Source organism: Populus nigra, chromosome 8, assembly GCF_951802175.1.
Source record: "Populus nigra chromosome 8, ddPopNigr1.1, whole genome shotgun sequence".
NCBI lineage: Eukaryota > Viridiplantae > Streptophyta > Magnoliopsida > Malpighiales > Salicaceae > Populus > Populus nigra.
In genome coordinates this window covers 2,260,926-2,273,576 of record NC_084859.1, presented here as the reverse complement: position 1 = coordinate 2,273,576, position 12,651 = coordinate 2,260,926, and the positions used below count along the sequence as shown (strand labels likewise).

The following is a 12,651-nucleotide window of genomic DNA, read 5'->3' as shown; positions in this document are numbered from 1 at the left end:
ACTCAGGGGTCAATCAAGGCAAGGCTTAGGTCAAGAGGTCAAGACGGGTTGATCCAAGTCAATGTATAGATAAAAATAATTATTATCACGGTTTTAAAACCTGACTCGAGAATCGACTTGAGACATGATTTAGGTCACATGTTAACCCGTCATTCAGTCCTAGTTTTATAAGTATAGTTATTATAATATTATTAATTTCAATATTCAATGTAAATTAAAGTAAAAAAAAATACTTGTTTTTTAAAATATATAAGTTTAATAATAATACACTAAGGATAAAATATATATTTTTTAATAGTTTGTTTTGTCTAGTCTATCATAACCAAATAGAATATAAAAATAATCATTTTATTTTTTACTTTATTATTAAACATAATTTTATCTTCTTTTTTTTTTTAACTACTTGTATATTTTTTTTTTCTTGGAATAATAATCAAACAGTATCGATAGCTTTGGTTGTGAATCCTCATCGAGGACAAAATAATACTTGAAAAGATAATAACATGATAGTTTCCCGTAACATGCATTTTCTATATTAAAATAAGAGGCAAACAAGTGAAATCCACCCTGTTTTGGGAATTTTTCCAACGATGGTTCTGTTTAAAGTCTGGTGCTCGTTTTGAAACCGTCGAAAAGCCACTAAGGATGGAGTAAATGAGAGAGTAACACTAACACCAAAGCAGTATCGTATGAAAATCATCGAACTTAATAAGAACTGAATCAGGTAATCAATTCTTTTAGGGACACTTAAAAAAGGAATTTCTGCACCAAATCAGATTCACATCACTTTAATGGTAATTCATCTCTCAGTTTAGTAAAAAAATCAATTACATTGAACAAAGCAGAAACTATCAACACTACAAAATTTCCCAATTAAAGATCTCTGCGGGTTGGAGATCCTATCCAAACAGCTGGACATGGTCAGGAAGATGATGAAGTATGTAAGAACGCATGGATGTATCTCACTACGAGGAATTGCCCTAACCATGTGTGAACCAGAGTGTTCAGCTTCCAATCAACAGCAGTGGCGTGGTATCAGAATTACAGCACTGGTATCAAGATTAACTGTCAAACCATGTAAGTCATGCCAACCTGCATGAGGTGCGAGTGGGGCACGCTCAAATTTGCGGTTCCTCTTCTACAGTTTTTTCTCAGAAAAGCATAGAAGTAGTTTATGACCAACTTCTTGATAAACCAGGAGTCTTTCCTTGCCCTAATGTCTCCATGGCCAAGAAGATATACAACCCCAGATTCTTTAGCCTTGTGAATAAAAGACAGTTCCCTTTCAAGACTCTGTTCTGCATCAGAAGCAGAATCTGTGGGATACCCTATCTTTGCCTCCTCAGATGTGCTTGCTTCAGAAATGGACTTGCTTGTGTCCTTGTACTCACCTAGTAGAGGCACGCCAAGTGAGTAGACACTTCCATTCGGAGCTATTAAAACTCTTGTACTAGAGTAATCGTCATCATAGTCTGTATCATCATCCCCATCACTCTCTAACGAACGTTCCTGGGCTTCCCGACGAATGAACTTCTCAAGGCTCTCAATTAACAGCTGTTCAAATGCCTGGTGATTCTCTTTCCGAACATCCTTGTAGCCATACCTGTTTCAGCAATAAAATTAGAAGGGTGAGAAGGTAAAAAGAAAAACAGAACATTGATTAATACAAGAAGATTAATGCCCATGAAAATCCCACACTAAACAATCAAGAAAAAATGACAAGTAGCAATAAAATTATCATCATGGAAGTTGCCAGGTCATCTAACTGAAAGTCACATGTTTCCATGCATCAAACATCTTCCCACTTGCAAGAATCGAGCTCATTACCTCGCAATACAACGAAATATGTGGTAGCTTTTTGGGCAGACTCGTCGGAAAAGGAACCTTTCGCCCTGAGGCACTACTGGAACTGGAACATACTTTATACACACAAATATAATCATTGAATGGATAGCCGGAAGAGTGGTAAGAAAATGGCCAAAAATAGCTGGTATTCCTTTGACCAGTTCATTGTATATCAAACCAATGCCTGGGGCTCTAATTGTTCCAAGATTGGGTCCCAATTCACGCACCAAATCCATTGACAGTTTTTTCTTAACTTCAGTTTCATACTTGAGCTTGCTCCCGTAGTTCCAGACTAACATTACAAAAAACATAACTACAGCAAAGACCAATATGATCCAACTTCCATCTCCCACGCCTCCTAGAACTGATGAGAAGAAGACCAATTCTATTCCTAGGAAAATAACCAAAAAACTCAGGACAATAATTATGTTTATCTGCCATATGAGAAGCATAACAATCGTTACTAAAATTGTTGTTGTCATCATCACCCCCAGCTCAGCAATTCCTGTAATAACAAATTACCATTGGAATAATTAAACATTCACATTAATAAGTACAAATAAAAAGCATATAATTTGATATAAAACTTTGAAGTGACTAGACTCTTTCAACACAGAGCAGATTATTGCATCAACATGTTGCATAAACACCAAAATAATTGAAGCAAAACACGGGTTCACTATCTGCACAATGTTCAATGTAACAGTTTATAAATGGAATCGGCTGCTCAAGAATAGCAGTAGTGTAACAGCTTTTCAGCTAGGATGAAAGATAAGCCAAAAGATAAATGGAAGAAGCTCAATAGTCAATTCATTTCCTAGATATTCACAGTATGATTCAGAAGTGATAAACTATCACCAAAACATTGACTAGCGATCAACAGTCACAACATTGTAGCTGCCACATACCGTGCACAAGAAAAACCCAACCACTGAAACTTCAGCAAATAATCAACTACATGAGTAATATTAAGATACGATTCATTTCCTTGTGAAGCTTCCACTCCTGTCTCCCTGAAGTTTAAATTTTTCTTCAACCAAACTGATAGGCAGGAATTTATCCAAGGCAAAAGAACTATTTCATTTATTGATCGGGGACTTTAGAGTCAGTTTTTGAAGATTGTGAGAATCCAGGCTTAACATTACTTACTCATTTTTTTGCTTAGGGGGTGTTTGGGAGTATGATAGCCATTGTTTTTCAAAGTGTTTTTTGCTTGTAAATGCATCAAAATAATATTATTATTTTTTTAAAAGATCATTTTTAATACCAGCACATCAAAACGATTTAAGAACACCAAAAAAAAATTAATTTGAAGCAAATAAAAAAAAAACAATTTCAAATTTTTTCAAAAGCACTTTTGAAATGCAAAAACAAACGGGCTCTAGTTACGAAAGAAGATACTCGAGTATCAGTGGACAAAAAAGTATTAGTTCCCAGGCAAAGATAGCAATTGGTATGGTATTCAACACAATGATTAGGAATTGAGTAGCAGGCCACAAAAATTTAATTCAAATGATGACAAACAGTAAAACAGGGGGGAGAAACAGTAAAACAGGGGGGAAGAAACAGCTAATAAGAGATACAGAACTGCTGCATTGAAAGCTGGCTTATTACTTTTATCACAATTCAGGATGGGCAATCACAGTTATGAGAAACGTTGCTCAATGGTGCAAGCATACACAATTCATGTGAATACCAAGGGTATTATGTCAAAAGACTTGCTAAAAGTAGACACTTCAAGACAAAATATTTTTTGAAAAGTTGTACAATTCACCAGTTATGTTATATCTATGGAAGTAGAAACTGGAAGTTTGCACCAGCATTTCCATTTAGTGTTGGTGGAAGCATTATGACATGCCTTCTTGGTCGTTAATTCCATCCAATTGATTCTTTTCCTTTTCTTTTCTGCTGAAGTAAAGGTGACAATACTTCATTTGGTGTTCACTGGGTTATATCTAGGACAGTGCTTAGTAGATACCTGGTGGGAATTGTCAAAGACATGCAGTAGCATGATTGCATGCCAGAAGGTTCCACTCAAGTCTTTTTAAGTCCAGAGCATTTGAAGCGACAGGCATGCTGATGGTGAAATTAAAACTGGGACATTGTGTTATTGGACCTCTACGATCTCTACTTGCTAGAATGTAAGATATAAACACTTCCTATTTCTTTCATTGGTGGTGCTTTATTCTATACTCCTAGGTATCCTTTACTTTTTTTCTTCAACACATTCATTATGTCATTAAAAAGAATGGAAACAAAAAGCAAACTCAATAATTGATGAACAGTTGAGATCAGAATGCTAGGAAAAAATCCAACTCAAACTAGGAAACAAGTATTACCATATGCATTTCCTATCTCAGTAATGCTTGAGATAGAGCAGACGAGCACCAGGCAAACTACCAGCAAAAACCAGTTTATGACAGGAATATAAATTTGACCCATGAATTTCCGCGAGGTATGAATGATTTTAAGACGGGGGAAACAACCAAGCGCTGTTGATTGTTTTATACACGAAAATGTGGCAGTAGTCATAGCCCGGCTAGCAATTAATGCCGCTAAATTAGCAACGAGGAAGACAGGCCAGAAAAAACCACCTGCAAGACACACAGCAAAAATTGTTGCAACACAAATGAACTAACAGTTTCCAAATGTTAGACAGGACTAAATTCAACTTTATACCACAATAAATAATTTTTTTCCCAATACACGATGCAAAGTAAGAAGAACAAATGTCACAAGGCTGTGCAAGTTGCAGTTAGATTCTATTTTAAGAAATTACATAAGACTGTATCAATACAGATAAAAAGTGAAGCTTACTTGGAACTGAAGAATAGAAAGCATGCTCAGCCAGATCATCAGAGTAATGTTCCATTAGGTATGCAGCTTGACCCAAATAACCCAATAAAAGGCAAGGTAAAACGAGAAATACAAAGGTAAGCTGCAAATGATCACTATTAAATAAATCAGAATCGTAGCAATCATAACCTAACAAAGAATATAAAAACAGAAAGGCTTCATGACACTTGACATCAGAGAAACTTGAGATTCAACATCTGATACATTAAACAGGTATTTTCTTGCTTCTTTACCTGCACTGATCTCACAGAAAAGTAGCAAAGATCCGCAAACATTGCCTCAGATCCTTAAAAAAACAGCGAAGGAAGAAGCCATCAGCAGCAATCATAAAAGAGCAGTGCAGCTGCAAACATCACCTTCCAAGTTCATCATTTAATTAAGACTAGGACATTCTTTAAATTGGTGTGAATTATTTACAAGTTCCACATTACACAATTTGTGCCATTGATTGAGAACAATTGCTTTAAGAGAGCTCTGCTAAACTGCAAAAAACTTATATAGACAAAACTGGTATTGGAATTTATTCTGTCTTTGCTAGGAACACCTCAAGTCAAGATCTCTCAATCCCTGCCAGCACCAGATAACCATGCAAAGGCCCTATTTTTCTCATGAAGGCTACATTTGCTACTAATTTTCCAATCAAAGAGGACAATTCATTAAGAATTAAACTTCCTTTCTTTTTGTCAAATTTGGAATTGGAGGTATGGCCCATACCTCCCATGCAACAGTAGACATTATGTCATTCATATTATGCAAATTACTCCCCATCTCAACCTTTTCTTTTCTTTTTTAAATTAGAGAAAACCATACTAACATAAAAGGGATTTACAAAAGCTTGATGGAGAATAAATCATCCTCTCAAAAAAGAAAGTAAATGGAAAAAAAAAAAAACTAGCCCGATCCTGCTGAATATCAGCCAGGGAAAGTCCCTAAAAGAACCAGAAGCATGACACCATAAAGAAGAGAGGCAAAGTATCCTATCCCAAAAAAGAATTGTCTTAAATGTACTGGTTTTAAAAAATTCTAGCATTCTGATCCAACCTAGTACAGCATGGAACAACACATACACCACAAAACCATATCATCATACTATCTTTCTTCCTCCAGAAACAAAAGTGATTAACATGAAATCTGACACTATCACATGAAACCCAAGAATCCCCACCATTATAAACAATCTGCACCACATATCCTCACAAGTGGGCAATTTAAAAATAAGTTACTGTGATGCTCATCAATTTGTTGCCACAACATAAATATCAAGAGATAAGACCTTGTGAGGCCTTCCTATTTGCAACAAATCATCAACAACAAGGCCCTTACTTTAGAGACTTTAGAGGGTACCTTCCAAGAAACGGTGAGATAAAGAAGAGGGTAAAGAGTTAGCAGAATGGGGAAAATGACAAAGAAAAGACTTATACGAGAAAACACCAGACTTTCCAAAGAACATCATCTGTGATCAGATCACTTGCCAAACAAAAGAATTAAGAATAGGAAGTAGAGAACCTCCAATTCTCTATCATTTAGATTCCTAAAGAAACTGAAATTCCAGTTTATATTATCCCCATCCCCCTCCATTTAAAAAAAAAACACAAGAAATAGAAGCATTATGCAAACTGTATAGGTGATAAAAACATGGAAAAACAATAGAAAAGGGGAGTTTCGCCTAACCCTCCAAAACAAATCACCTCCATCTCTATTTTCATTGCCGCCAGTTTCCTCTCCATACAAGTTACAAGCCATCTCCAGACCAAAGCAATGGCAATAGGAAGAAAGAATTCATTCCACAAAGTCCCATTCCTCTAGTTGAAATAGAAGTTCATCAAACCCTGTAATGAGGTAGTTTTTTTATAGTTCATAGATATTTAACCTTACTTTTTCTTTTTCCAGTTTACTTTAAGAAAAAGGTTTCTGGAGTAGTGGTACGTGCCATCAACTTCAAATAAGGTTATCATCTTAGAGGAAGTAAGCATTCCAAGCAAACCTGAGGAGCTAAGACAGTAAGACGGTTGCTATTAATCTCTTTCTTTCTCCTTCCTTGGTATATGTACAAGCCTGTCTCTTTATAGAAATTCCTTTCTTTATTTGTCAAAAGTATGCTGCTTAGTGAGGTTTGGGGATCTATCCTCTGTTTCTCAGTAGTTTAAGTGACTCCACTCTTTGGCAACATAACTCCACTCCATCATACTTTCAAGATTATTCCAAATGCAATCTCCATTCAACAAGAGAAATGGCAAGGCTATCCAGCACTCTCCTAAATTAGTTGATGAAAATTAACCCATCTGTATTGTCACTAACTCCCAAAAGATCACTCTTTTTAGGTCAATCAAATCCAGTTATCCTCTAACAACCACCATTTATCGATGAACTTTATAATTCCTGCTACATTAACCTAAATTTTTTCATGGGCTTCATACACCAATTATCCAACATTATTCAGCTTAGATGAACTTCATAACAGCTAGTGTGAGTATTATCCAACCACAAACAAGAAAATGATTTGGTGAACTAAATAGAGAGCCAACCAAATTTACATGTGGAATCAATAAGAATGTAGTACCACTAAACAAAAAAGGCAAGCACCATCTCATTCAAGCACCCAAAAATCCTACTTTAATGTGTTACCTGTTGCACATAGCAAGCAACCTCCAAGTGCACGCCAGCCCTTAGTTGAGTTCCTCTTGAAGAAGAAATAAATGTGAACAGGATTAAATGCCCTCAAGACGCTGCTATCATATTTAACAAGGTTATAAACCCCAATGGCTGCAAGAGAACAAAACCATATGAATAAAGCAGGGCCTACGGCAAGTCCGACTTTACTGGTCCCAAACTTCTGTACACTGAATAAAATTACAAGAAGAGCAACCGAAATCATCACCACTTGCTCTGCACAAAACAAAACAAAATAATTAACTCAATATTATAGCTAGTTTTCCACAACAAAAAGAATACAAAAGGCAAGGGCATTTAAATTTGCCAGTGTAGTAGAAGGCATGCAAGGTTTGCTAATTTGATTGCAGTCAAACTAATTTCAAAAAGGAAGTATTTTCAATCATTTTCCAACAAAATATTTTCCAAAACCTGGAACATGCAAGAAATTTCTTTCGTTTTTTTTTTTTGGCAGTGAGGAGGGGGGCTAGGCGTAAACTGTTGCCCAACAATATTCATCCACGGTGTAAATTCAAATTGATGATCTATTAGGAAAGTTCACCCATGCCCAAACTGAACCAGTGTCTTGATTCATGCCCAAGCTGAGCACTACAATCATTAAGTTGCAGAGGGCATTAGTATAGAGAAAAACTCATTCTCCTAGTTGCTACTAGGTACTAAGACAAGTGCAAAATTCAGAGTATAAATCAGCTCCAGTAGTATTGAGCGCTTTCTGAACCATATAACCAGCAACTGATCTCGCACAATTTTGCTATATAAACTATCCACACAACAACAGCTTATTCCTGCACCATCTTTTGATGCTGGGTTGGCATTTATTCCAAAGACATTCTATGTTCGTATAATTTACAAAATGACCAAAAAAAATCTTCTTCCCAGTCTACTTTTTCTGGCATTCAAACACTAAATATACAACCCAAGCTTCTATCATTCAGTGGACAATCTGATTACAAACCCCACCTAGGATTACCCTATCTTAGATCTCCTATAAATTACACAACAAACAAGTTTTTAGGTTATCAAAGTTACGATTATTTATTAATTAATTAATTTGACAGTGGTCCAGGTTACAATAACCTGCTGTCCAGATCCAGAACCCAACTTCCAAAACAAAAGAAAGAAGGAAAGGAAATGATTTGATCTGAATGTCCGGTCATCAAAAGAATAATTCATGAATAAAAAGTTAGGAAGAAACCCTATCTCTAATGAAAAAAAATTGGTTAACAGAATGTTAGATCACCTTCCTTAATTGAAGCTACTCCAACCTTTAGGCCACCAACAGCAGACATTACTGCATTAAGACAGACAAAGATACCTGGGTAAATCACAAGGTACTAGCTACTAGGAACCAAAGAAAAATACAGCAAACATGGTCTACAAAAAAAAAAATCAGTAGATGAAAAAATCTAAAATAGCTTTTTTGCTCATATAAACCATGACTTAATTATAATAAACTCCAAAAACAGACCTGACATAGCAGGGGTAACAACCCCATCAGCAATCAACATAGAGGTACCAGCAAGCACTAGCATGAGAAGCATTCTTTTGAGATGGGGTGATGTCTCGAGTCTCTCCTTTATTTTCAAGGATCTCTCAAGTTCTGCTGAGGGCACCTTGAGCCTGAAGCTAGATATACGAGCATCGGAAGGAAGCTGATTAGGGAGAAGATTGACCTTAGCATGGCGACAAATCAAAGAGTACAGCGCAAAAGTGCCACCTGCAATGCAGTAAATATAACATGCAGTACAATGGTTACAAGCCATAATCAGTAACTAACTAGAGAGGCAAGCAATAATAACTAATAACCAGTACCTTCGCCGTCATCATTGGCCCAAAGAACAACAAGTACATACTTAACAAGGGGAATCAATATCAAAGTATACAAAACCAAAGACAATGCACCGATGACATCTTCTTCCCCATTAACAGGTGCTTTGTTAAACATAACATGGAAGGTATACAAAGGACTTGTCCCAACATCACCAAATACAACTCCCAGCGTTTGAAATGCAAGTATTATTCTCCTTCCCACGCCCAATTCCTGCCACGCATTTTCCATTTCCAGATCAATTTTTTTTCTTTTTTCACTTGTCAAATTCAATCAAAGGATAAATAAATAAATGTTTTCACTTTCACCTCGTAGAAGTAGTCGTTGCGGTGGGCGCTGGGGATCTCTAGGGCTTCGACATCGAAGGAGTCGATGCGGGGACCAGTTCGGATCAGCCGCTGCTCGGCTGTGTCCTCCTCGTCTTCCTCCTCAGAGTCTAATCCACCACCGCGCCGCAGTCGACTATGTTCTTCGTCGTCGTCGTCCATCAGTGAATCATCCTCGTCATCGTCGTCCATCAGTGAATCATCCTCGTCGTCGTCTTGAAACACCCACCGTGACTCCACCGAGTCCATCGACGCTAGTCGACTCTCGGATCTGCCAATGCCGTTCTCGTCTGCCATTACAATTCGGATTCTGCTAGGGTTTCAGAATCCGATCGATTGAGTGAGGAATATTTTGGTCTGTGCGTCTTTTTTGTTTTCTAGTTTTTTTCTTTCTTTTTTTCCGATGGTTTTTCTATATCGCCCGAGGATCCATCAGTCGGTTTGAATTAAAAATCTGGTCATCCGGGTCAAAATGGACCCTGATGAATCCAAGCGATCTAATCTGGCATGAGTTTTCCTACACGTGATGTAAAATTTGCATAAGATAACCCATTTCTTAGAAAAATAGCATAAAATATTTAAGATAAATAATATAAGATTGTTAAATATTTTATAATAGTGACAGAAAATAAATAACCTGTCATTTTTTTTATTTTAGTTGAAAAAATTAAAATACATAAAGTAAAAATCTTTAAATAAAAAACAATAAGAATTCAAAAAATAAGAATGAAATTTGACAAAAACACTTGTATTTTTTGTTGTTTTAAATATACAAAATGAGCATAAGATATTTTAGATAAACAGTGCTAGATTGTTAAATATTTTATAAGGGTGACAGAGAATCTCATAACCTGTCACTTTCCTTCTTTCAGTTGAAAAAAATAAAATACGTGAAGTAGAAACTCTTAAATAATAAAACAGTAACAATTTAAAAGACAGACAATAACAAATGAAATTTGACAATAACACATGTATTTTTCCTTGTATTAGTTACACAAACTGAGCATAAAATATTTTAGATAAAAAATGTCACATTGCTAAATATTTTATAAGAGTGTCAGAGAACCCCGTAACCTGTTGTTGTTTTTTTTTTAGTTGAAAAATATAACAGTTTAAAAGATAGATAGTAATATTTGAAATTTGACAATAATACTTGTATTTTTTTTATTTTTAAAAATAAATTTATGTAAATATTTATTTAGATTTCAAAATTAGTTTTATTATTTTTAAATTTTTAGTGCTTACTTCATTACTGCAAATGATTGATGTAGTGTGGTTTATACTCATAATAATTCTGCAGTTTTATTATTCTACTCATTAATTTGCATGTTAATATTTATACAAAATATTTTGATCCCATTGAATTATACACTAAACCATTCTTATTTTCTTCAACATGGCTTCCTCTCGTATGATTCGATAAATTTTTCTATCCAAAGCAGCAAAATTTGTTATCATGACTAGAAAGTTCAATGAAAAACCGAATGGCAGAAACTAACTAGTAGGTAGTTCAGTGATAAAAGTTTAGAATTAAAAGATTTGTTTTTTTATCTTAGATTCGAGTCCTATAATTGCTAATATGATGGCTATTTGAGGCTTACATGGTCGTTAATTTCAGGACCCGTCGGATTAGTCGAGGTGCGTACAATTTAGTCCTGACACCCATATTAATTAAAAAAAAATTGAATGGTGGCATATTTTTATTTTTATTAATATGAGTGTTTGAAAAATCAGCTTACATATATCTCGAATAATCCTATAAATTTTAAAATTAATAATGATATAAACCTTTTATAAATAAAAATTATTGCATCATGAGTTGAGAGAAGTTTCTGAACTTATTGCCAAGGCAAAAACTTTTTTAACGGTCGGGGACGATTAGAACTTCAGTTTTTTTAAAACAAGACAACTCAACAGAAGCATATAAAACTCACATGCTTGGACACTAAATTTCTCATATAACTGGGAAAGAAACTTTAGAAAATTAAATATTGAGCTTCGTTTCAATCACAGCATGAACATTCATTCATATAACGCGTGCAGCAGCAAGGTCTTAGGAAAAGTAGAAAACCATCATGCTTATCATGTTCTATAAAATTAAATATGTTTTTACCAGTAGCACATACTTAACCAGCTCTAAGAATAATATAACTGCACCTTGAGGGTTGTAGATCAACTGGTTAGATTTTAAGTTTACTTCCTAGAAGTCACCAGTTCGAGTCCCACAAATCTCAGGGCTATTAGAAGCTTACATGATCATTAACTTCAGGACCCGTGATTAGTCGAGGTACATGCAATTTGACCGAACACCCACGTTAATATATATATATATATATATCTCTGAAAATGGGAATTCTAAGCATGACCTGAAAACCAAATGTAGTCTCATCAAAGCTTGCCACTGCCCTGAAAAACACCGTAAATCCAAAGTATCAGATGATGCTCAGTATCTGTTTCTAATAAAAGAAACCTACACAAAAATGCTTGACAACCAGCCATATCTCAAAAACTTGTCAATTTAAATAAGAAATGTGTGAAAACAAGCAACTACATATACATGGCAAGCCTCTGACAGCCATACCTTATAGCAAGAGCTAACATATGCACGGTTTTGAATAATGAATGTGTCCATCAACAAGAACATACATTTCGTCCATATCAAAATGTTTAGAGAATAATATAAATTATATCCTGATATCTTATCTAATAGTTTAAGTTTTTGGATTAAATTAGTTCTTTGACATAGTATTAGAGTTTTAATGACCAAGCAGTCACGAGTTCGAATTTCATCATCCCCATTAATTTGATAAAATATAAGCACAAGGTAATGTAGACACGTGTAAGTTTCACGACCAAAAGACTTTCACTTAAAGAGGTATGTTAGAGAATAATATAAATCATATCTTGGAATCTCACCTAACAGCTTAAGCTATTAGGTTGATATGGTTCTTTGACATGGTATTAGAATTTTGATGACCAAGCGATCACGAGTTTAAATCTTACCATCCTCATCTATTTGATAAAAATTAAGCACAATGTAATATGGGTCTGTACAAGTTTCAAGTCTAAAGAGATTTCATTTAAAAAGATATGTTAGAAAATAATATAAATTATATCTTGAGATAC

General features: G+C 35.1%; 1 protein-coding gene across 1 annotated transcript; it reads right to left on the bottom strand.

Moving 5' to 3' along the window:
* Positions 1-688: 688 nt before the first annotated feature.
* On the bottom strand, positions 689-10,032 carry LOC133700562 (potassium transporter 7-like). Its single transcript, XM_062124128.1, has 10 exons — positions 9,508-10,032; positions 9,184-9,412; positions 8,840-9,088; positions 8,612-8,662; positions 7,327-7,587; positions 4,935-4,987; positions 4,663-4,783; positions 4,185-4,439; positions 1,828-2,350; positions 689-1,603 (listed from the first exon to the last, which is right to left on the bottom strand). Exons 1-10 carry the CDS (start codon positions 9,820-9,822, stop codon positions 1,069-1,071), a joined length of 2,592 nt encoding a protein of 863 aa, XP_061980112.1. The 5' UTR covers positions 9,823-10,032; the 3' UTR covers positions 689-1,068.
* Between the last annotated feature and the right edge of the window lie 2,619 nt (positions 10,033-12,651).